The sequence below is a fragment of the Triturus cristatus genome, chromosome 12 (assembly GCF_964204655.1).
Source record: "Triturus cristatus chromosome 12, aTriCri1.1, whole genome shotgun sequence".
NCBI lineage: Eukaryota > Metazoa > Chordata > Amphibia > Caudata > Salamandridae > Triturus > Triturus cristatus.
The window spans coordinates 224,499,444-224,525,883 of NC_140595.1; the positions used below are offsets into that span (position 1 = coordinate 224,499,444).

General features: G+C 47.2%; 1 protein-coding gene across 4 annotated transcripts in view; it reads right to left on the reverse strand.

Moving 5' to 3' along the window:
• Positions 1 to 26,440, reverse strand: part of WDR59 (WD repeat domain 59) — a 766,237-nt gene that overhangs the window by 428,453 nt on the left and 311,344 nt on the right. For all 4 annotated transcript variants that reach the window (XM_085636815.1, XM_085636817.1, XM_085636814.1 and 1 more), the window contains exon 13: positions 11,972 to 12,096. In XM_085636815.1, the coding sequence (XP_085492941.1) occupies positions 11,972 to 12,096 (125 nt within the window). The remainder of the gene's footprint in view (positions 1 to 11,971; positions 12,097 to 26,440) is intronic.

The following is a 26,440-nucleotide window of genomic DNA, read 5'->3' on the forward strand; positions in this document are numbered from 1 at the left end:
TGTGGAATGAGCGGGTATGATCAGGAGGTTTGTAAAGTATTTTATTTTCATATGATGTATACAGCTATGGTAACAGCGGTTACTTGTGGTAATTTTGTGTAATACACTTGCTCATGGGAACGGAAGCTCATGATTATGCAGACTGTTTATGTTAATTGGACCGATGCAATTTTCAATGACCTGCACTGTAAGGGACTCATGCTCGGATAACGTCCTTACGTGACCTGCTCTATGTCGATTTGAGTGTTATTAGCGGTATGACTGCTTTTGTCTTTTGTGTATTGTTATGTCTTTTGTTATGCAAAATGACAAAGTAAAAAACAAACAAACAAAAAACGATGTATCTGTAAGAGACATATGTAATTATAGATTCCTTACCTTTCAAATGACCTCAAGGCATCAGACTGGTTCCGGATAATTTTTTCGTAGCGGTACCCCTGCGCGTTGGTAGGTGGTGTCGGTTGACTCAGAGTCCATCGACAGCATCATGGCCGCCGGGATGACGCTATGGTGACAACTTAGACGCCGCCCCTGCGCGCTGACGTCAGTTCTGACACGACTTTCCACGCCAGAAGCACAGAACTAGGACCCTAGAAGGAAGTCCCGATCCCTAGAGGTCAGCTCGCAAAACGGGGAGGAAGGGTGGGGCAGTAAGCAATCTATAGCTACATATGTCTCTTACAGATACAACATTACCAAAGGTAACTAACTTGTTCATCTGAAAGAGACTGTAGTTATAGATTCCTTACCTTTAGAAAAGAGACCCCAGCAATGCCAACCCCGGTGGTGGATCAGCCAACTAAGTTCACACCAGGAAGTCCTGGAGTACAGAACGGCCAAAAAAGCTGTCTCTCCTGTCCAGGCAGTAATGTTTTGTGAACGTGTGCAGGGAAGCACATGTGGCTGCCTGGCAGATGTCAATCAGCGGAACTCCATGTCCCAAAGCAGTAGTGGCTGCTGTCGCCCTGGTAGAGGGGGAGCCTAGTCCTACTGGAGGTTCCTTTTTCGGCAAAGAATAGTAGATTTTGATGCATAGGACAACCCATCGAGAGATGGTACGTTTGTGCACAGCCCGACCTTTCTTGGCACCCACATAACCCACGAAGAGTTGACCGTCCACCCGGAAATCTTTAGTGCGGTCAAGGTAGAAGGACAGCGCACGTTTTGGGTCCAGATGGTGGAGTCTCTCCTCCTCTTGGGAAGAAGGTGGGCAATGTGATGGTCTGACCTATGTGGAAAGAGGTAACCACTTTGGGCAGAAAAGAGGGCCTAGTGCGAAGGACCACTTTGTCCAGATGAACAGCAAGAAATGGAGGCTTGGAAGACAGAGCCTGAAGGTCACTCACCCTGCGGGCAGAGGTGATGGCGAGCAGTAGAGCAGTCTTTAAAGTACGAAGATGCAGAGGATAATTATATAGTGGCTCGAAGGTAGCACACATAAGATAAGTAAGGACAAGATTCAAGTGCCATTGGGGCATTACGAAAGGAGGAGGAGGAAAGAGATGAGTAATACCCTTCAGAAATCTTGCAAAGAGAATGCTGATCAGGAAGGCAAAGAAAGGCTGAAATGGCCGAAAGATAGCCTTTAAGGGTGCCCAGAACGGAGCCCTGCTGGGCCAAAGATAGAATGAAGATGACAACTTCAGAAAGAGGGGCAGAAAGGGGATCCACAGTCTTTGCTGTGTACCATGCCACAAATGTGTTCCATCTACAGGCGTTAACCATTTTAGTGGAGGGACGCCTGACTGCCAAGATGACGTTACAGACTTCAGGAGGAAGGTCGAAAGCTGTCAACTGTTGCCGCTCAATCTCCATGCTAGGAGGTGGAGGCTGGACAGGTTTGTGTGAAGGAACGTCCCCTGCTGCTGCAACAGAATATCCTCTTGAAGAGGCGGTCTGATCGGAGGATCAATGGCCATGCTCAAGAGCTCGGGGTACCAGACTCCTCGTACCCAGTCCGGAGCCAAAAGAATGACTTTGGCCTGGTCGCGCTTGATCTTCTTCAGCACTCTGGGTAGAAGTGGTACAAGCGGAAAGGTGTACAGGAGGCCGCAACTTCACTTGTGACAAAAATCGTTGCCAAGCGAGTTCCGCCTTGAAAATTCCAACGTGCAGGCACTGCGCGTTCTTTTTGGTGGCAAGCACATCTAAACCAGGCTCTCGGCACGCCTGAAAGAGACCTTGCACCACCTCCGAGTGAAGACGCCATTCGTGATCCATCATGCACCGGCGACTGAATTTGTCTGCCCTGGAGTTGATGGAACCTGCCAGGTGTTGAACCACTAGGAATATGCCCTGATGTTTCAGCCATGTCCAAAGGTGAAAAGCCTCTGGACATAGGGTCCACAACCCCACCCCGCCCTGTTTGTTGCAGTGCCACATGGCAGTGGTGTTGTCCATGAACACCTACACTACTCTTCCTTTGACAGAAGGAAGGAATGCCTTCAGTGCAACCGAAGCTCCAGAAGCTTGATGTGGAGCCTGGACTCCACCGGAGACCAGAGACCCCTGATCTCCGCCTCTCCCATGTGGCCGCCCCATCCTAGGAGTGACGTATCTGTCACCACTGTGAACTCCATTGACCCAATCCTGGTTAGTGAGCCACCACTGCAACTGACGTGCAATCCCCTCAGAGATCTGGACGACATCGGAAAGATTCCCCTGATGCTGCGCCTACTGGAACTTCAGGTCCCACTGCAGAGCCTGCATGCGCCATCTGGCATGATCCACCAGCAGGATGCAGGAGGCCATGATGCCCAACAGCCTCAGGGTCATTCTTACCTAAATTCGGGATAGAGGCTGAAACATCGGTATCACAGCCCCAACATCCTGGACTCGCAGCTCGGGAGAATAAGTCCAAAACTGCGCTGTATCTAGAACTGCTACGATGAAAAGGAGCTTCTGAGAGGGAATCAGGTGCGACTTCGGGACGTTGATAGTGAACCCAGAGAAGGCAGGAGGTCCCCCGTAGTTTGGAGGTGGGAGACAGCAGCCTGGGGCGAGCCCGCCTTCAACAGCCAGTCGTCGAGATAGGGGAAGACTGGAACCCCTGACCTGCACAGATTAGCTACGACCACCGCCATCACTTTCGTGAACACCCGAGCGGCGCTGGTAAGGCCAAAGGGGAACACAGTAAATTGAACATGCTTGTGGCCTACCGTGAACCGCAGGTAACGCTGTGGGATGGCAGGACGGGGATGTGGAAATAGGCGTCCTGCAAGTTCAACGCTACCATCCAGTCTCCAGGATCAAGGGCAGGGGGGGCCTGAGCCAACGTAAGCATTTTGAACTTCTCCTTCCGGAGGAAGCGGTTGAGTGCCCTGAGGTCTAAAATAGGATGCATGCCTTTGTCCTTCTTGGGTACCAGAAAGTAGTGGGAATAGCAACCACGACCTACTTCTGGCACAGGGACCCATTTGATAGCTCCCTTGGCCAAGAGAGCCGTAACTTCCTGGCGGAGAAGGGCCAAGTGATCCTCCAACATGCGATAGGAGGGGTAGTCTCGAAGGGGGGGGGGGGGGGGGGAGTCTGCGGTATCTTAGCTGTGAACTTAGCTGCGTCTCGACCCTCAGCAACTGCGCGGGTGAGCACGCCCTGGGCAACCATATCCAACACTGTATGGGTATAACGGCCCAAGAGGCATACGGTGTTCACCTACCGCAGCCCTAAGTTGGCGGAAGAAAACATATTCTTCCCAAGGTGGTCCAGCTTCTTGGAATCCCTATCTGGGGGAGCAGTAGGGAATGTGCCTTTAGAGGACGAGGCTTGGCTCACCAAGCTCTCGGGGGCTGGATTTGGGAGGGTAAAAGTGGGTCACCCTGGGCCGGGCAGTGGCTTCGGGCAATCATCCTGTCCACAGGAGCCCCTGTTCTGGGCTTGGACTAAGTGCCCAGAAGGATACCTCGGAGGACTTCATTTAAAGGCAGCTGGGGCTCTGAAGAGGCCACTGCCGGCTGAAGCACCTCTGTCAGGAGGTTAGTACTGACTGCCACCGCAGGAAGCTTGAGGCCCAAGGCTTCAGCCGCCCTACGTAAAACACAACTGCGTAAGAAGCTCCCATGTCTGTAGCCATAGTAGGGGGGAGAGCATGCCAAGGTCTGGGGAGGTATCCAAACCACTGGCATCACCCACTTCCTCAAGATGGTCAGCTAAAGGGTCTCAAGACCCCTCCCAGTCCTCCTCACCCCCCTCTGGCTGCCACTCTGGGCGATAGGGGACGCCAGGGATGAACAGCGGTACAAAAGTACCCTCTAGCGCTGGTACCGACGTCGGGCGACGTTGATTCTGCATCGGGTCTAAGTCGGGGGTGGGGCTGGGGCCAACGCAGGTTGGGGGCACAACCGGCGTTGGGGCGTCGTCACTGGAGTCCGGCCAAGGGAATGTACCGCGAGGTCGACCGGTGCCGATCCAGGCCTGGATCACCGGGGGCCCTCTGGCATCGAAGTCGCCAGCATCTAAGGCCCAGGGCCCCCAGCCAAGTCCGTGGGGACCGAAGGCGCACCTGCGGAGTCGGGCTGCCCATAAATGCTATGAAGAGCCTCGTAAATGCCTCGAAGCTGGGCAGAAGGTGCTCCAGCTCCGGGAAAGGGAGGGAAGCACGGAACCGTCCCATAAGCAGGCTCAGAAGACAGAGCTGGAGAGCGACGATGCTCCGTGTCCCGCATTGTGTTGGCCGACGGATGGGGAGAAGGCGAAGAACGAGGATGCTTCTTAGCCTTCTTCTTGTGCTTCGACTTACCTGATGAGTGCGAAGACTTTGATGACGAGTGGTGGTGGCTACGCGACCAGTCCTGCAAACTTCCTCGCAACCAGAACCGCAAATGGCACGGAGCAGACTGCCGGGCCTCCTGCAAAGACTTCGGATTCATGGCCCGGCAGGCGGAGCACAATTCCGGCTCGTGGTCACGCTCCAGGCACCAGAAGCACACGAGGTGCGGATTCGTGACAGACATCAACTTGTGAAAGGAGTTACAAGGCTTGAAGCCTGTCAGATGATGGGACATCCCTCGTGCTACCAGGAGTAAAAGACTCAAAAAAGACGTTGACAAAAGTAAAAAAAGGTCTAGTCAAAAAGTGACTAAGGGGCACGCTCTTTCTGGATCTGGCTGGCGCGGAAAAAGGAAGAACTGACGTCAGCGCGCAGCGGTGGCGTCTTAGTAGACACCTCAATGTCATTCCGGCGACCATGACACCGTTGAAGGACGAGGAGTCGACCGACGGCACCTACCAACGCGCAGGGGTACTGCTACGAAAAAATTCTCCGGATCCACTCTGACGCCTGGGGGTAATTCTAAAGGTAAGGAATCTATAACTACAGTCTCTTTCAGATATACTTTTTTGACAAATTTCAAAAAGAGCAACAACATTGATATTTGTTGATAAAATGCATTTGTGGCAGGAGGTGATGGTCATTTTAAGGATGGACCAAAAAGTGTTGAGCGATGGCTGGTTAGGTGGTTCGAGCAGAAGGCGCAGTATTGCATTTTTGGTATATTTTCCTTAGGTGGTGGCATTGATGTTATGGGGAAAGGACTTGGTGGAAAGATTTAATTTTAATGTTGATAATAAGGCAGTAGCGGCTCTGGTTAGCAGACAAAAAGCAAATCTGAGAGTTCTTAAGCTGATTCTCAAACTTGTGTTTAGGGCTAGGCATACGTGAGGTGTTTATAATAAAACTTCAGATGTTTGCCCTGTTCACAATGGCAGGTGTTCTATGGTTTGGCATGTGGAGCGGACACAGAGAATGCCAGCTGAACTGTGGGACCTAGGGGAATGAGAATTTCGGAGCTGGTTGAGAAGGCGCTTGCTATGTGTATTAAAAGAAGTTACAGGCAGTCTAGCTGAGAATTTGTGACTAGGTGATGGAGTGGTGGTGCTCTAAAGGAGAAAAACTGATATATTGCAGTTTATTAGGCATTCCCTGAAAGTGGTTTATCACTGTTAACCATTTCCTGAAAACTAGCAGGTATTGCTTTTTATGACCAGTATTTTTAGTGCTATAAGCCATATCTAACCTGCTGGGGAAGAGAATAAAGACTGATATTTATTGAAATGCATTGCTGCACAGTGCTGTTATTCTAATTTTGAGGCTTTGCTTTTTAGTTTGTGTATGTTGTGGTTATTAGTTGGAGCCTTTTGTATTTCAGCATTGGTGGGTCCTTGTCAAAGGCAGGGACTGTTGAGAAAGGAAGCAAAGGGGAGTAAAGCTTTCTGTATATTTGACTGAGGCAGTCAAAGTAAGGTCAGAAGGGAAATTTGTTTGATTACGTTCAATTGCAAATTATATTTTGTACCTGATGGAGTCATTTGGTCTCTTCACTGACGAAGTAAACCACTACCGTCCGCATCATTTGCCCTCTTCAACAGGGGATGCTGAAAAGATCCCCATACCGATATCCACCAATCTCTCTAGTGAACCCTCTGACACTTTAATTCCCAAGGTTCACTCTCTCTATAGAGTTCGCGGAGCCTCATTCTTCCACAACTCTCATCTTCAATATCCTTCAATCAGGTTTCTTAGCTCTCCTCTCTACAGAAGCGCTCTCTCTCATGTTGCTAACTTCATTACTTGGCACACTGTAACAATCAACTGTCTATCCTATAAAACTAGACTACTCCGTTGCGTCTGACACAGTTGAACACAACTTTTTTCATTTACCATTCTCACTCTTCAATTCACTGACTTAACACTCAGCTGGTTCTCAGCTAATCTCTTCAATCAACCTTTTTCTATCAAATGGCGATCAGTGCTCTTGCCACCAACCTCACTACCATTTCTTGTCTCATAGGGCTCAAACCTTGACCATGTGTAACTCCCCCTCTAGACAACATCCCTTTGTAGCAGTATTTCATCATTTAGTTTCTCGTATCATCTGAACACACGCACATACTGAAATAATCCTCCAATTCTTACCATTGACCTACAATCTTGATTCTTCAACTGCCTCAGAGACATTTGTCATTGGATGGCTCGCCATTCTCTTATGCTGAACTTTTCTAAAAGAAGCATAATCTCTTTAACTGTAAAACTGCACCTTCTTCTTTTACACACATAATATTTCCCAACAGCAGATGTATCCTGTCCCCTTTGGATATAAACCTTGGTGCACCTTTCAACCCTACCACGTGCCTGAATTCCTTCATAACTACTGCTTCCAGACACCAACTACCTACCTGCCTGGCATCCCAGTCCATGTTGTCAAAACAGTGAACTGTACTCTAGTGTTCTGTAAACTGTAAGTACTGCAACAGTTTATTATGCCTATGCATTATTTCTCCACACTGGACAAGGAAAAACATTTCACTACTAGGACACTCACTAACCTCCTCTGTGTATAATCATCTGGATGGTTGGTTATGTGCCAAAAAAGAAGACACATAATAACTCTTCCTAGCCTTCAGTACTATATATGGACAGTTCCCTAACTACCTAGACAAAATACTGCTCAAGTACTCCAGCCCCCCCCCCCCCACCCCCACCTGAAATCTTCGTTTCGTGAATAAAAAACTTCTAGCCACATTCAAACCTCCATTTCCAACCAAAGAGTTTCTCATCACTTTGTTGGGGTTTCATCATTAGAACTGACTCACTTCCACTTTGTGCTCCATTTCCTCTCACTCCACTTTTGAAATATGTAAAAAAACATACTTTTTCAAACAAAAAAGAAATTTGGAGCTTTCCCTCACCACAGTCCAGTTGTAACACTTTTTCACACACCCTTCCCCTCTGATATTGTAGTTATGTAAATATCATCACCACCAATTCAGCTGCATTATGAATGTGAGAAAAAAACATTAGAACTAGAACAAACACATTTCTTGTCACAAAAATCAAAGTCGCACACAAGGTTTAAGAATATTATATGAAATAAAATGCAAAAGTGCCTAACATATTAAAACTGTTCCATTCATATATAGAACTTAAAACGATTCATGTCGCAGAGACAACAACCAGCGAATGTATATGACTGCTGACAATATATATATATATTTTTTTTTATTTGGAACAAGTCTGCCAAGCTATCCCTAGATTCTCTACAACTGAAAAGGAACAACAAGTCGATCAGCTGAATAGCACATCTAAGTAAAGAAGAGTGCCAAAGTCTCCTGGTAGATTTATAAAGTGCCAAAATAAAAATATACAGTTGTTCCTAACGGTTTGTATTACAACACCTGACACAGTGGAGTAGTTGTTTCATTTTCTCATCACCTCTCTTAGTGGCAGCATTCGCCTTGCAAACCTAGCATATATAGATCTCATAGAAGGTAAATCCAGATCAAAACTAGAGGTAAAGGCCAACACAACAGCTTTATTCACAGGCTGTGCACCCAGTACCAAACATCTTATTTAAAAATACAAACATATTTCTTGTAGAAGGGTGGCAGATGTGTGGGTGACAATTGCGTGCTGCGTAGTGATGGCAAAGGGAATTTTAGAGCCTGGAAGATGTCAACTGGTGCATTCTCCGTGTAAGGCTTTGTTGCATGGTACTACATTTGAAAGATGTGACAAATTAAATATACTAAATGAACAAGCATTTGCAATGCAATAGGTCTCGTATTTTGTAGAGTTAGAGCTATTAGCGGTGTAAACGATAATGTCTTTTACCTATGTTTTTTGGTTTGGAGTGTAGTGGATGTATGAATACAGACACAGCTGCAGCAATGCCTAGAGGTCTTAGAATGAGGAATTACCACTGGGACCAGAGAAGCAGCAATCAGCACTGTGTAGAGGACTCAGAATGAGGAATTACCACTGGGGGGACAGAGAAGCAGCTATCAGCACTGTGTAGAGGACTCAGAATGAGGAATTACCACTGGGGGGACAGAGAAGCAGCTAGCAGCGCTGGCTGGAGTACTAACAATGAGAAATTTCCACTGAAACTATAGAAGCAGCTATCAGCATTGTCTAGACTAAGAATGAGGAATTACCACTGAAAACAGAGACGCAGGTGCAGCACTCACCTACTGCTGAAACATTTGAGCAACGTTAAGTACAGGCCTGTAAACTGACAGCAGACGACATGCAGCTATATAACTTCTGCCGCACAAACTTGTGCAACTAGGAGAACTAACAAAAGAGTCCTTGAGGAAACCAAGAGGTACTATTGCATTTACGAGGAAAGAGTTAACTGGACACAAAGACACCCAGATGGGTGCAGGAAGGCATGACTCTAAATCACAATGAACCAAAAAAGAACATAGGAGTCAAATATGAAATAGCATTTTTGTGAACATGGGACAAGTGCAGTACAGAGATTGGTTATAGTAAACGTTGTGGAGAGGACGTGGCCTAACAGCTCGGCCAGTCGACTTAAAATCTGGGGAACCGTGTTCGAGTCTCAGCACCGATGCTCAATATCCTGTGATTCTGGGTAAATCACTTAATCTCCCTGTGCCTAACAAAAAAAAATTATTGTGTAACGCAACTGGTGCTCATGTAAAGCACTCTGATACCTTCGGGTCAAGTTCACGCTATATAAAACTCCGAAAAACTAAACAAAAAAATTGATAGACATAGTAGCTCTCCCTCAAAGATTACAATAAGCTTTTACTCTATGACAAATAAAAAAAATAGTAATGTCTAACATAAAGAGTTAGAGACCTGCGGTATCACTCATGGGAGTTAAATATTTATAGTCTCTTTTGCAGCTATCAAAACTGAGGGATTAGCGAAAAGGAATAGAAACGAGAAAATGCACCCGTCTCCAGCCCATTTGCCATTGCTGGGATTTTTTTTAAAATCAGTCTGAGAAGACTGGTTAGCCCTGTAGCCTAAAGTCATAAATCACGAGGAAAAAAAAAAAAGACTTTAGGAATGTGATGCTGCTGTGCAATAGAGAAATTACTTGTGTTAAGGGAATTCATATGCACTGTGAGCATAATATGCGAAAATGTTACGTTTTTTCATGAGAAAATCTAGCTATAGATCATGATTTTACAGTGCGTTTGTGAAAAATGTGGTAGTGCTGTTTAAAAAATGTGGGTATTTTAACAGTGAACCGCAGAGAAGCAAAATAAGAGAGTGGGCGATGGTGAGAAAACATGCAACCGGTGCCATTCGCAGGGGTGTGCCTGGGGAGCAAGCGGGGGCAGGGGACACAAATATTGCCAACAGTAATATTGATTTTCCCATCTGTCTGCAAGGGCGCTCCCAGGGCCACACACACAATGTTATTTGTAAACGGCGCTATTGTTGTTATAATGTGGTGACAGTGGGGTTTCACCAGCAATCCACTCCTCACCTCGTACACAGTTGTTTCTCTCAGTCTGGCTCTGTTCCTTTCCTTCGCTCCTCGTCAGCAATGAAACTGCATTAGCACAGGTGAACTTTGCGCACCTCTGTGCAGCATTCCAGATCACTTCTTGGCAGTTATCCACAAGGTCAGTGACATTCCGTGAGAGTGCTCACAAGCCTACATAGCTTCAGCCCCATGAATGGCATGCGGAGAAGCAATGAAAATGCTGGCCACTGGGTGGGGTTGCCAAATAGCCCCATATTGACACAACACTATGCATTCAGTGCTGGGCTTGCATTTAACAACCTGATGCCCTCAGGGAGTTGTAGTCTTTGGATTATTGTGCAATGAGTTGTGATCAGCGTTTGCTTAAGTGTTTTGTGCCAGTGAAGTTCAAGCTTGGTCTGCTGTCACTTGTTAGAGAAGCTAATATTTAGCCATTCAGTTTTTGGCCAGACGTGCGTTTTGGTCCTGTTAGTGCTTGTAAGAGTCAGTCAATGGCTGCTTAGCTGTGAAAAAGCCCACATGGTTTATGTAATTGGTGCCGATTAGCTACCTAGTCATAGTGTTCTGCTCACTGGCTTAACTGCGCTGCGACTTGCACACTAACGTGTTTAATAGGAAAGTGAAACTACAGCTCCTAGTAAACCCACAGCCGTTTGTGAACCAACTACTATCAAAAAGTCTCCCTAATGACAGCAGTGTGATGTTAGCCAAGTTAGTGTTTCTTATCCTGGCTGTGCTGCTGCGCAGCCAGTATCTAGGTATCTGAGTTGGTTGAGCACTCAGCGCTTGTCACTGTTGTTCACTTGTCACTGTTGGATATACAATCCTGCTTTCCCCGGTCTCTCACCAGTGTCCCGGCTACCAGACACCCGAACATGCCTGCAGCTGATTTTGCAAGATTGGGCTTATCTGTCGACCCAGAGATCAACCGTAGGTGCCATAGAGGTTTCCAGAGGGGGCAGTAATGTTAGTCCGCCCGCACCATCAGCAGTAAACCGTGGCATTTACAACGAGAAACGCTCCACCTGGTTGGCAATGTAGAAACATAGTTGGCATATATGAATAGTTAATTGGAATCCAATGTTCAAGGCTAACAGTGATTGTGCAAGCAGACCTTTGTGTACATAACAAAGGGGCGGGGTTGGATCCTCGTAGTGGGCAAAGCAAACGCTTGTGTGTAGGGCTTTAATTTGCATGATGGTCCATGCAGAATGCAACAAAGCAGCATGCCGTTTTTGCACAGCATACGCGTGCATATCTTCTGTCCGGGCAGGTACGCCAAACGAAGACAGGGAGGGAACCAAAAATGCTTACCTCCCAATAAAAAGCACGGATTTTGAAGGCGCGCCAATAAGAAGCATGGGTGGAGCTTCCACCCTCGCTTCGCAACCCTCGCTTCGCAAGCTAAAGCGGCGACAAAAGATCTTGCTAGGAGCGAGCAGCGCATGCGCTGCATCGTTAGGCGAGACCTAAGAAGGAGTGCATGTGTTAATTTTGAAATAGCTATTTCTATTCAAGCATGCGTCTTTAAAATATATACAGCAGGTCCTTGTTTGATTAATGTTGAAGCCTGAAATTCGGAAAAATACCATATTGTGCTTTCAAACACTCCCAAAACCAATGCCTGAAACAGTTGAGCTCGGAACTCATGTGGGTATAAGTCAAAAAGTCATGTAATACTTGATTTCATTGTTCAAATAACATATCAAAAGAAAAAGTCTCTATACCTCAATGTTGACATTTCGAATTTGCACATTAATAAGGGAAAATTCCTGCTGAAGGGTCTGTGGTAGACCCAGTTGGTCTGACTTGCCTCCTGGCAGTAGCTTGGCCTCAGGAACATCTCTTAGGACTGAAGGAAAGGGAAAAGAAAATTGATGTTTGATTTAAGAATTAGTTATCTTTTCTCACCACAAATGTAGTAATATCTCTAGAAAAATGAATTGCTATAAAAATGTTACTGGGAATAAGAGTCACAAAACACTGCCTACAGTGAGAATAAGTATCATTATTGTATAAAAGAAAATAAATTCCTGGGGCATCACTACTTGAACAGCAGGTGAAACCAAGGCATCATGGCTGAGATACGAGGATCATGGAAATCAAACTGTGAGAAATAGTTCAGGTAAATACTCAGAATGTTTATAACTAATGAACTAAGACATTAATGCAGTGTGCATAAAGCTAGAGGCCCTTTCATAAAACTAACTTGCAATTAATTTAACTGAGGGTTAGGAAGGTAAAACTGCTTCCTTAAGGTGAATGAGAACATTTAGATATTGCACGTCGAAATATTACATGTCAATAAAATAGGAAGACTGAATTTCGAATTGCAAAATTAAATCTTTCCCAGACTAGACCTATTCCTCTCACAAGTATCAACCGAATGCATAGCATCATAGCACTTGTCACAAAATGAGATATTTCTATTATGTTTGGACTCTATGCATTATAATTGCTGCTTTTGCTTCTAAATTCATGTCCGCTGTCTATCATATGTATACTGTGAGATTACCTATACCACTGCATTTCCTGTATGTTGAGCACGGGTTTTATGCAATAAATTTTTTTTTTTAAAAAGCATTAACACAGATATCACCTCAGTAAGATCTGTTTTTTAATAGAGCCAGTCAAGCATTCTTCAGACCAACACCACTTCTCATGATAGCCAGCAGAAGTGAAGGATTGTCGGAGATAACAAATTGCTAAAACAATTATTTATTGAATACAACCGTTGGCACAACAGCAGCTAGGAGTGGAACTGCTGGCAAGTGCCTGAAATGGAACAGATGTTGCCATTCCTTCCACATCAGAACCTAAAGCACATTCCAATGTAAAATAGAAAATAGGCTTTTTTCATTACAGACCCGCTTGTTCTTAGTGTAAGACAATAGAGACTACATCAAATTAGACCTTCAATTAATAATACACAACAGCGTCTGTCCCAGACCTAATCCCCATGACAACCAGCACTGCTTTTATCAGTGCAGAACTGCTCCTTCTGGAGGCGAAAAGCAGTTTTATCCAAACATTGTCCATGTAACAAAGAGCAGTGTCTTCATCAGATTAGAGCTGCTACACATGGTGGAGTAGTACTTCTGCGAGATGATACGTGCTTCAGAGGTCAGTCATATGTATCTTTAATGAACAAGTTAGCTCTGATAACGCATTAACTGGTAGAGACTCTAAATAGCTGCAGATTTCTCACCATAGACTTCTCATCAGGTGATAGATTAGAGCCGGAAATTTATAAGCAGTACCCCAGTGTGCCGGTAGGTGGCGCCGTTCGGATCCGTGTCAGCACCGGAAGTGACTTGCCGTGCCTATAAAGGTGCCAACCCAGTGTGCTGACATCAGTTTCTTTTTGCAACTTTCAACACCTGAGGCATGGGAGGAAAAAGATATGGGGGTCCTCTGAGGGCTTGCACATCTAGTGGGGCAAAGCAGCACCCTCAATGGCGGTCAGCCCTGCACAGTGGCATCATCAGAGAAGGTAGCCGCAGGAAGGGGCACTACATTCTGAGAGAGCAACCAGACTCGAGTCAGATGGACAAATCGAATTGGCCCGAAGCATACATTTCATAGGTCTGATGGTCGCGGTTAGGATTTGGCAGGATTGGACTGGTTTGTGGTTCACATCGTCATCCAGTCCCGGAGGTGGTCTGTGTTGTCTCCTCGAATGGTTTAGGGGCGGCGGGAGTTCTCCATCAATCCCTGCGTTTCCCCAGGGTATGTCATGATACAGCTGTCTCTCTGCCGGTACATTGTAGAGGGATTTTCCACAGCTTGTGCCTAGGCCAGAAGTCTGATCATACCAGTGCAGGACTTACCAGCAAAACCAGAGCGGTCCTCCTGCAGGCACTCTGAAAACTTTGGGAGTATTTTAAGCTGAAAATATGGAGCGGCAGAGAGAGAGCGCCGCTTTAGGAGACCACCTCAGCACGCGCCTAGCCATGCCTCTAGGCTGCTGTATCATCCTGTTTCCACCTTAAGGTTCATCTAGATAGCCCTGCTACCTTCTAACAGCAAGTAACTGCAGCTTGTTTTTCGGAGCAGGTGTCTTAAACCCCAAACCTCTAGTAAGCAGCTACAGAGCCTCAGTTTGAAAGGGCAGTAAACCACAGTTTTAGAATATTCTCTGGGCTTCCACACTGCATTTCGCCAGGGTTGTCAGTGGACAAGCAAGCAAGCCTCTTTCTTGTTAACCCATCAGTGACTGAGGAAATATGAGTGGAGAGACACATCCTCTTACACAGGCGAGCTAGATACTGAAAATGTTAATGCTCTTGAATATAAAATGGGATAAAACAAGTTTGAAACAAGTTTCTTTCAGAGTTTCTGCACCAATTAAAGGATTGCAAATTCCGTGCCTAAAGTGAGCTTGTGTGGAAATTCTGACCGGCAGCAAAGAAGATGTGAATGCTATTGTTTAATTGGGAAAGCTTTTGTTCCTAAATATTTGCTTTGACAATTAAAGAGTACAGCTATGTAAATTAGAGATATTTCTCAGAGTCTGGTGGAATGGCTGGAGAAGCAGGATAAAGACAATAAGGCAGAACAACGCTTTGAGGAACAGTCTCTAAGGCTAGTAGCATAAAAGATTTGAGGCAACTTTACCTGGTGTTGTCACAGGGATAGATAAACGGTCCCTCTATGTGTGCAATAGGAATAGCTCTTTGGCGAAGTCTTAATTTGCAGAAGCTTGGACATGAGTAAGAAATCTAACTCCAAGTTCAGGGGGAACAGCATGAGCAAAGTAATGGCAAGTTGAAGGTGTCCCATTTTAAAACACCGCCTTGATAGGTCTGCTCATGTGGGGAAATCCCTTGTAGTATCAATAAAGTCAGAGAAACCTGATACCAATGAAGTAAAGCTGAACTGATTGAGACATCCCTCCATTTGAAAGGTATTCATGGGTTTGGCAACCTTATAACTCTTGATGAGCCTCCTACTCTTCTTCCTTTGCTTCTCTAGAATACCTCACTTTCGGACTTATCTCAGGAACAATCTGGATATTTTTTATGTGGTGAAGGGCTTAGCCTTGACAAACCTGATATCATTTAGTCACAATGGAGGGCGTTCTGTACACATTTATCAAGATAATACAGAGGGGAACAACTTGGGACGCGCTTGTAATTATTATTGTTGCCTCCGAATGCTGCCGTGAGGGGAACGGCGTCTTGGGACAGCATTCATTTGGCTACCGCCGTGACGGGAACGGTTCCTGGGGGTGAAGCAACTACATCCCCCAGAACACCCTGCTCAGCGCCGAAAATCGGCATCATCAGAGGGCGCCTAAGGCCCTCTTAACCAGCTCAGGGCCCACGCAGCGCGGGACACGCGCGGGCGTGCCCGGGCGAAGCCCGAAGAAGTCTGGACTGGGCCACCCCTCCATCAATTTCAGATGGGTAAGCGCAAACATTTGGGTAACTCTGACAAGGGGGGTCTCAAAGCTAAAATACCCAGAAAGTCACCATCTATAATTTCCTACCTAACTTCTGCTGTGGGTGCCTTGAATGAAGAAATAGCAAATGCGGAAAAGGAGCTAGGCTTGGATATAAGCGAAGCCCCTAGGGAAGGGACTGCGACAACAGCACTTTTTGCATCTGTCCCTGTACCCCTGAACCCTGTGGTACTGTTTAAAGCCCCCAAACCTCTGATTGCTGCGTTATCTCCTGCTTTGGTTGATTCGGGTGGTATCCTTAGGCCTCAGAGCACTTACAATCTACCATGTGAAAGGGCTCCCATGGAAGGGCCCACTGGTGTGAAACGCCCCCCAAAAAAACCTATAAAGCGCACCAAAGGCCCCAAGATAAGTACATATAAGGCCTCCCCGGGAATCGATGAATCCATCCAACAGTCCCTGCGGTCCCTCATCGAGGATATTTTTAGTACAAGATTCGAATCAATGTTGACCACTATTGCCAAGAACATTATTGACACTATCAACTCCTGTGTGGCTGATCTAAAAAAGAAGTGTGATCATTTAAACACTATTATGGACTCTCGTCTGAGAGAAAAATCGTGTCCCATGACTAGTAATATTGATGTGCTACCAATAGTAACTGGGTTAGCTAATAGAGGGAACAACCAACCGAGCGCCCTGTTGCCATCCTTGGGGAGGGGCGGGTCCTCGAACCCAGGGGATAGGATGGATGTCCCTCTCACTGCAAGTCAAAAGGATCCTAATGTTGCCCCATGTACTGATTTTACGCAATTTAGAAGGCCGCCTATAGTTACGAGGGGGAATTCTGAGCAGTATAACAATCCCATTCTTAACAACTATAACAGGATTGATTTCCCCCAGAAGCTACTCCTCTGGTTGCTGTTCTTGTGGGGGTTTCCTCCCTTGAGCACCCAGAAAAAGAATCAACAAATGGCTTGTTGCGTAAAACAAAAAGTTGGTGTAACCACTATTGTTCTGGTTCCTCTGAAATCTCAGACCATATTATTATGGCTAGACGGCTGTCTTGGGTGGGCAATCATCCCCAAAAAATTGCAGGTGACTGTATTATAGTCAATTTTAATAAACCAGATATAGCGGATAGGTTGTTTTGGGATGCTACTGACCTAAATGTGGACGGCATAAGGGCCGTCCCCCTGGGCTATTTTTATCCACCAACAAGTACAGGGCATTCCTACATTAGGTCACAGGCCAATATTAATCCCCATTTGTCGCTGTGTCGTCCCAGACCTGTAAGCAGTGTCTCTAGTCCTGCAAGTGCGGGCGGAGCTGGGGCCCTGTCTCCTCATACTACAGGTGTGTGGTCAGGACCCGTGGAGGTGGGCTTACCACTGTCTAATAGATTTCAGCCTTTAAGCCTGCTGGACTCAAATGATTGACTCCCTGCGACAAAGGTTAGCACTCCTTCATCTAGCCTTAATGACCTGGAGGGTACTGGCACTGGGAGTGAAAATTGTCTATCTGTTATGCCCCGTATTAATCATCCCGAAGAAGTTATTGGTGATGTAAACTCATCCAAATGTAGATTTATTAGCTGGAATATTGCAGGAATAAGAAGTAAAAGAGGTAACCCCCAGTGGCTAGAATTTATAAAATCTTTTGACATAATCGCCCTACAGGAAACCTGGGACAAGGGGGATAATTTTTGGTTAGATGGTTTTAGCTCCTATTTTTTACCAGCACAAGCAACTCCAGCTGGAAGAGCAAAGGGTGGTCTTATGCTACTCCTATCTCTGAACCTACAGGGATCCACGAACAGGATTGACATAGACTCGATTAATTGTCTGGCAGGAGAAATATGTTTTACTACCTATCCCAAGATACTTCTTGTGAATTTTTATAATTCTGGGGAAATTGATTATAGGAACCAACACTTGAACAATTTGAATTTTTTTTTTTAGAAAATTATAGGGCTATGCAAACTACTTTGTTTTACGTCGTGCTTATGGGTGATTTTAACATACATCCCTGTCGCGCACATGGCTGTATTGAAGATGGCTTTGGTCATAATTTTGCTTCAACCCCCCATTTTGAACACTCAGAGGAGGGGGAGGGCTTAGAGTCTCTCTTGTCTGAAGCTGACCTCTTTGAACCTGGATTTGTTAACATTCTTGATCGGTGCCCTACATTTAAATCTAAAATTAGAGACACCATTATTGATTACATTTTTATGTCTCCCATGCTATTAGGCAAAGTTGTCTTTTATAATGCCAGGGAATCGCCCTTAAGTGACCATAACCCTGTCATTTTGAAACTAGATAAAAGCTGCGGCCTATTAGCTTGTGGTAGTAGACAAATTGCACCTTGTACTGTAACTACCTGTGATCAAGGGAGAAGGGTCAGATTGCCCAAAGTGATGCCGGACATCTTTTTTATAGAACTTTGTGAGAAATACAAGGGGAATATTATAATATGTGTTAACCCCTTGAGTACAAAAGACGCTATTTTTAGAGTCTTCGAGGTAATTTGTAATCAAATAGCCAGTGATCTAAAAGTTAAGCCCAAACCGAGAGCGTCACGTGGTTTAAAGTGGTTTGATAATAAATGCTTACGTGCCCATCGACTTTTAAATCTAGCCCTGAAAAGTTTACCACGTGACAGGGTCTTGATTGCCATCTTGTACTGTTTCTGCAAATCAGCAATCAACAACCGGAAAGCAGAGATTAAGGCTGAGGCATGGCATGCGCTGCTATCAGTAGACGTACTTAGGGACAGTTCAAAATTCTAGGGAATTATTAATACACCTTTTTTTCAGGCTTGGATAATGGGATTCAGGATTGTCATATCACTGAAGCTCAATGGCTGTCCCATTTTAAGGCAATATATGCCTCCCCTGAGAGCCTGGACTTACCTCTTAGCTTATTACCTACTCAAACTCGAGTCCATCTTGTGTTCCTTGAAGAGGAAGTGGAGAAAGCTATAAGGGAGACTATCAGTGACAAGGCCCCCAGCCCTGACTCTGTCCCGGCAGATCTTTACAAAAGTGAACCTAAATTCTGGGCAAAGATCCTGGCTAATGTTTTTAATGTCTCTGGCACCTCAGGGTTCCCTGCATCGTGGTCTTGATCGATTATCATCCCGATTTCTAAGAAGGGCCAGAGAGGGGACCCGCGGTACTACAGACCAATATCCTTGATTGACTCTTCTGTGAAGATTTTAGGAAAAATAATTTTAATGAAAATTTCAGACTGGGCTACCGAGAAGAATATTATTTCTGTTCTACAATATGGGTTCAGAAAACGTAGAAGTACCACCGCCCAGTGCCTTAATTTGTCCTTACTAATCAGTAAATGTACTGTGGCAAAGGAAGGTTGTTTAAGGATGGCATTTATGGATCTATCCTCAGCGTTTGACCTGGTTAACAGGTCAAAGCTGTGGAACATCCTGCTAGACAAAGGTCTTGACCCATCCTTAGTGTATTTCCTGGCTGATCTTCATCAAGATCTTACTGCCTCGGTCAGGATTTCACAGGATGGCAAATGCTCAAGTTCATTCAGATCAGCCCGTGGGGTCCGACAAGGGTGTAATTTGGCGCCTGTACTTTTTACCTTGTACATTAATGACCTAGATAGATCCCTTTTGGCAGCGACTTTGGATATCCCGCGTGTAGGAGATTGCTCAATTCCAGTTCTCCTATACGCGGATGACGCTGTCCTTATAGCACGCACGGCGGTGGGTCTCCAGCGGCTTTTAGATGCCTTTGGGGCCCACATGCAGTTGCTGGATCTAGCTGTAAATAATAGTAAGTCCCATATTCTGTCAATTGGTCGTAAAACAAGAAAACCCTATTCTTTTTACTGTAATGGGCAGGAAGTCACCCCGGTCTCCTCCTTCACCTACTTAGGGGTTGTTTTTGATGAGACGTTTTCTTGGATACCGCAACAGAAAATTAAAAAGAATTCTATTACTCGATCTGCCTTAGGACTAATGGGGTTTGCTAAGCGTTTGGGGGCTAGACCAATTGAGAGTATATTGAAAATATATAGCGCAAAGTGCGTAGCGATTGCGGACTATGGTTCCTCTATATGGGGCTTTAAAGAACAGCAAGGCATTCAAATAGCCGAAAATACATTTTTACGTAGTCTCCTATCAGTCCCACAATCTACGTCAGTTTTTTCTATATACCAGGAACCTGGGATTGGCTATATCACAGACATTTTGAGCTTAGCTCCGTTGCTCTGCTGGCTCAAAACGTGGATAAACCCAGAACTGATTTTGAATCATAAGATTTTACGAGACTGTGTTCAGCTAGACAACTCTAATAAGATCAAGTGGCTGTCTTATGTTAAAAGTATGTTAACTAAAGTGGGGCGGCCAGAGCTATTTGAAGCTCCTGAAAAGATCCGGAAGGAGGATGTCCTGTGGGTGAAATCTAATTTTAAGAATCTGTTGTCTGCAGAAAGGGAGGAACTAGAGCTATAGAAACCCTCTGTTAGGGCTCATTTTTTAACTAAAACGAATATCTGTATTGAACCCTATTTGGTAACAGTAAATAAACCCTTCCATCGTTGGCTTTTAACCAGGTTTCGCTTTAACTTAGCTCCTTTTTTATTAGGTGATTTCCAGGAGTGGTGTAACCCTGAGTATGCGATTCCTTGTAAGCGCGACAATTTTTCTCCCCAGAATACCCTTCATTTTATGATGTTTTGTCCTTTTTATACTGACATTCGTAATAAGTACATAATTCCAATTCTGAGAGGAAAGGGCTTTTTGCACGTTAGACCAGCATTACTCTATCTTCAGTTATTGATTACACCATGGGATATATTTAATATTGCATGTTTTCTGGTTGCTGCTATGAGGCTCAAGAAAAACAGACATTTGTTATCTGATTATTGTCTAGATTCTGAAACGTCATCATGTAAATTATAGACTTGTGTTTTTTTGGTTTTTTTTGTTTTTTTTTAAACCAACTTTTATTGATTCTAAAGGTCGTGCAAGAGGCAATACACAGCGTACTCGCCTACAACCATATAGGCCGGCAGCAGAAAACTACAGATTTCCAAAGACAGATGCGTATACAGAAAAACAAGAGGACCTTTCTGAAACCCAAAAAGCAAGCCCATGTACAGTTATCAACGAACTGGGTTTCCCGCCTTAGAGACACTATGCCCTGCGTATGCCACCTGCCTGGCAGACATGTTTAGACAGTTGCAACATTGCCAAGTTAGCTTGAACTCGTTGAACTTCACCAATCGCGCCCTCGAGGGCCAATGACCCCTTATCCTAAAGATCACAGGTATCCTAATGTCTATACATTTCCCATTAGAGCTTAGCTGGACCTGCATTCAGTTTGTCTGAGATAGTGTTCAATTCAGCCGTATCAAGCAGTGTGTCCCAACATTCAATGTCAAGCCAAACGAGCAGCACATAGGTGTACCCTCCACTGTACCCCAATCGTGTTCTGCAGCAGGGACAGCATGAAAAGGCTGATATTGGCTAGATTGTGTTTGGTGTAAGCACAATAGCATTCAACAGTGACGTACAGGGCATTGCGTAGGTCGGTAACCAGCAGGCACGTCAAGACACAATAACAACAGAATATTGAGCTCTCTGGCCTCACTGCGCTGGGGCAGCGCTAGGGCTATCCGCTACCGTTCCTGGATCAAAGATTGACAAGGATGCGACCAACCAACTGGGGGGGGGTCAGAACAAGGGAAAGGAAAGGAGGGAGTACAGGGTCTAAGGAAGCAGGCTTGGCGGGGAGGAAGGAGTGTGAGCCCCACTATTGCTATCTGGTGGTGGCTGTGAGTGGAAATCTTCCAGAGGCGAGGTTCTCACTTCCGGGAGGGCAGCTGTGAGGGGCGTATACTGCGAACCATCTGCAGGTCTCCAGAAACCCCCTGGCTCCGTAGGACCCACTACATCATCAAAGAACTTCAAGGCCCAGAGTCGTGGCGGTTGTAATCTAACATGTCCCAGTCGCCCCAGATGATCTACCAAAGGCTTCCAGAGCTTCCTATACTTGGTATCACGGAGTTGTAGACGCGCCGTGAGAAACTCCATCGCCACCACATGCCACAGGCGGGCAAACCACACATTGATGATAGGCGGTTCTGGTTTCTTCCAATAGAGAGCCACCGTTTGTTTCGCAGCTCCCAGCATGTGGAGGCGAAGGTGTCGATCACGGCCCGTCATAGCTCGTAGGGTTACCGGTCTAAGGCCCAAAAGAACCACAAGCCGATCCTCCGGCAGGGGATACCCTAACACCTTTTTTATATGGCTAAGGACCTCTTTCCAAAAGGTAGTCAGGAGAGGGCATGTCCACCAGATGTGTATGAAATCTCCCAGCGCTTGAGTGCAACGCCAGCATAAGGGGGATGCCTTAGGGAACATTTTTTGAAGTCTGGCAGGGGTGTAGTACCATTGGGTCATCACTTTGTAAGCCGACTCCTGTTGGGGAATGCTGCGAAAGATTTTGGGGATGTCACCCCAGAGCCGTGACCATTGGGAAGGGGTAACACCTGAGCCAGAAATGGTTTGCCATCTCAATTGGTATGGGTGGGGATCCGGTCGCTGCGTATGTTGGAGCACCTTATATATGCGGGAGATCAGCCCCTTGTAAGTGCCGAAAGTGCGGGCCAGCTGCTCGAACGGGGTGTAAGGCCACGTGGCTGCCTGCGTCAGAGAAAAACCCTGTATCCAGTGGCGCAGTTGTATATACTGAAATTTGTCTCTCTCCGTCAGCCCGAACTCTTGCTTGCATTGAGCAAAGGTTTTAAGATGGTCCCCTATGAATAAGTCACGTATCGTCCTGCAGCCGGTTTCCGTCCAGTTCGCGAAGTGGGGTGGGCGACACGCCGGCGGGAACTGCGGATTTCGAGCGATTGGGGTGTGAGGGGACGGAAAAGTGGTCAGGCCCCTACGAACTGCCACCTTGTCCCAGATCTCAAGGACCGTTTTGGTAGGGACCGCCATGTAAGCGCTGTGATGGCGTGCCTCCCGGGGCAGCCAAGCATGGTCCCATAGCGGGCGACAAAGACTTGTGTTTTTAACATCAATGTAAACTTATTTGAAGGACCGCATCCAGGAGGACAATAATGTGTCAAGATATCAGTAGATCACCTTAAACCGATGAGCCTGTCTTATATGCACATAGCACTTTTAATAATGTTTCTATTGTATGTAGAGTAACCCATGGTACTCCTCACGATTGTCTGGAATAAAATGTTTGCCCTTTATCTCGTAGGCACTTCGCACTTTACAAAAAATGTTTTACTCTAAGATGTATCATGGGGAGAGAAATTTGAAATTTTGTATCCCAATATGCTTGCCCTTTTGGTATTGAAATTTTATCCGGAGGACCAATGTGTCATTTTAATCCATGAGCTTTTAGTTGCATTTTGCACTTTATATAAAACTTGTATTAGATGCCCAGAAAAGCTCTAGCCCCATAAGATGAAATACAGGAAAAGACATTTGTAGTTTTGCACCCCAATACTGTTTTTATGTTTCTATCTTTCGAATCTTGTATTTTAAGCCTTTCTAGCGAATTGCTATGATTTGTTAGTTGATATCTTGTACATTCTATTTTTTTTTTTTTTTTTTGGAAACCGTTTATTGCAGTTTGAAAAAGTTACAGGTATGGGCCTACAACCACCCGGCCGGCTGCTAGAGTGACAAAAGCATATCACATACATACAGTAAGAGTCTCTTGGCGGTGCAGATTGGGGAAGCAGGAGACATCAATAGCGTAGGCCGCATAACTCCAAGCCCACAATACGGTTTCCTTTTATCAAAACAAAACAACACAAAAAAAAACCACACCCGCAAGGCAACCCGCAATCCAAAATGACGGCACGAGCTCTGTAAGTGGGGGATCCCAACCAGCAGCAAAACTCTGAAGAGGGGAATGGGAGTAGATCAGGGACTGGGGAACCGCGTGCCCACGGCTGAGGGGGGGGGGGGTCAGCTAGGGAGACGGGGCTGGCGAGGCAGCTGGTAGCAGTGGCGGCTCACAAATACTCCCGCGGTAGGCGTTCCAGGGGCCCCAGATTTTCACCCATGCCCCAGGCTTACCCCTCGCCACATACACCACCTTTTCACGAAACATACACCAATCCATATGTTCTTTCCAGGCCAACACCGCCGGGGGCCTCTGGGATCCCCACAATTGGGCAATGTCGCGCTTAGCTATCATGTATCCCAGAGTCACCCACCGCGTCTGCGGGACCGAGTAGTCATTTGGCTCCCACACATTCAGCAAGCATCTCCTCGCTTCCGGCAACAACGCGACACGCGTAACCACACGCAGGACCTCATGCACACCACGCCAGAATCGCTCCACCTTAGGGCACTCCCACAGTATATGCATAAAAGTTGCCAAAGCACCACAGCCACGCTTACACAACCCGTCACCAGCAAAGCCCATACGTAGAAGCCTTGGCCCCGTCACGTAAACCCGGTGAAGGATCTTAAGCTGGACGAAGCGAAGGCGAGCCGGGATGGCCACCTCCTTCGGAGAGGCCACCGCGGAAATCCAATCCTCGTCGTCCAGTTCCAGCCCGTCGGCAACCCAGGCCTCGCGGAGACTAGTCAGCAGGCACGACCTGTCGTTAATCAGCTTTTTATATATAAGGGAGATCGTGCTGTCTGGGACATAGCCATCCAGCACTCTGTCCTCCAGGGGGGAAGACTCCGGAATGGACGCGACATCCGGGAAGACGGAGCCCAGCGCGTGGCGGACTTGGAGGTACCGAAAGTACTCACTGCCTTGCAGCTGAAACTCCGTCTGCAGCGTCTCAAAAGTTTTGAATCCCCCCCTCGTCCAGAGATCTCCCACCGTGCTGATTCCGATCGTGTCCCACTTCTCGAAGCCCTTCGACGTCCACAGGGAGCCCAACCGCTCGGACGCATATAGCGGTGACGCCCGGGTCAAACGGTCCTTCCACCCCATAGCTGCATTAGCCGCGTGCCAGACACGCACCATGACACGCGTCGGTCCCGTCAGACGGGAGTCGGGCGCGCCAGAGTAGAGCGCTCAATTGTAGTCGCCACCGGGCAGGAGCATCTTGTCCATTTCAAATGCCGGGTTCAAGGCGGGCCCGTAAAGGCCATGGTTAATTGCAGCTAGTTGGGAGGCCCAGTAATACCGTTTAATATCCGGGAGGGCGACCCCCCCATCGTACCACGGGAGCGTCAATTTAGCCAGAGCAATACGCGGCCTCCCGTCCCAGAACAGGCGCCGCTGGAGGCCCTCCACCTCACGGAAGTAGCGTGCCGGAACCAAGTCCATAGTGTTCTGGAGGGCGTACAGAAAGCGCGGCAAGGACATCATCTTAAACAAGGCCGCTCGGCCGAGCGGCGAAAGCGGCAGACGCCGCCAACGCACAACGTCCTCCTTCAAGCGCTGGAGGGGGGGCAGCAAATTCCGCTCGTAGCGGGCCTCCGGGTCCAGAGTAATATATATGCCCAGGTACAGAAACCCCTGGGAGGCAATCTGGATCGGACAGTCCCGTGGCAGGACCGGAGCCTCCCCGGAAAGCACATATACACAGGATTTCGCCCAGTTGATGACAAGGCCTGAGTTGCGACCGAATGAGCGCAAAACATCAACTAGGACGATCAGTGATTTACGCGGGGAGGCGAGATATAGAAGGATATCATCAGCGTAGAGGGACACGCGGTCCTCATGCTCGGGGGTCCAACGGAGACCACGGATGGAAGGGTGCCACCGCAGCCACTCCGCCAGGGGCTCCAGGGCCAGTGCAAACAGGAGAGGCGACAGGGGGCAACCCTGTCGCGTGCCCCGCCCCAGCGCGAATGGGGCCGAGACTCGCCCATTCACCACCACCTGCGCCAATGGGCCCGAATACAACAATTTGACCCAGCTAATGAAACCCGGCCCAAATCCAAATTTCGCCAGCATCGCCCAGATGTATGGCCACTCAAGCGTGTCAAACGCCATGGTGGCGTCCAAGGACGCCAAGATGGCCGGCTCCCGCACAAACGGGACACGCGCGAGCACCCCGTGCAAGCGTCGCAGATTAAGCGCCGTGTTGCGGTGTGGTATAAAGCCAGATTGGTCTTGGTGGACCAAATCGCCCACCACGCCGACCAACCGGTTGGCCAACACCTTGGCGAGGATCTTGGGCTCCGCGTTCAAGAGCGAGATCGGCCTATAGGATGTGACCCGCTCACGGGGTCTCCCCCCCTTGTGGATCACCACGATTGTGGCCAGACGCTGGTCCGGCGGGAGGGAACCCTGCGAGTGGGCCGCCAGGAACATCGCGCGCAGGTGGGGCGCTAGTACATCCGGGCGTAGCTTGTATAGCTCGATGGGGATACCATTGGGTCCCATGGCCTTGCCGGATGCAACCGAGCGAATAGCCAGGGCAATTTCGTCCGAGGTGGGAGGGGCGTCCAGCAGATCCCTGTCCTCCGCCGTGAGGGAGGGCAGCGCAATGTCCCGAAGCAGGGCACGGGAATCCTCCTCCGAGCAGGGGGAAACCGGGGAGTAGACCTCGCGGAAATAATCCGCAAAGCAGGAGACAATGGCTTCCGGCTCGGTGACGCACGCACCATCCATACTCTCTATCAAAGGAACCACACGACTCGCTCTCTCTCTCTTATCCAACCACGCAATCAGTTTGCCAGCCTTATCACCCACATCATACAATCGCCCCTGCTGCTCTCTACTGAGGCCCCTGGCCGCCTCCGCGACGAGGGCTCTATAGGCCGCCTGCTTGAGGTGTAGAACGTGCAGCTTGGCATCCGTTACCCCACTCCCCAG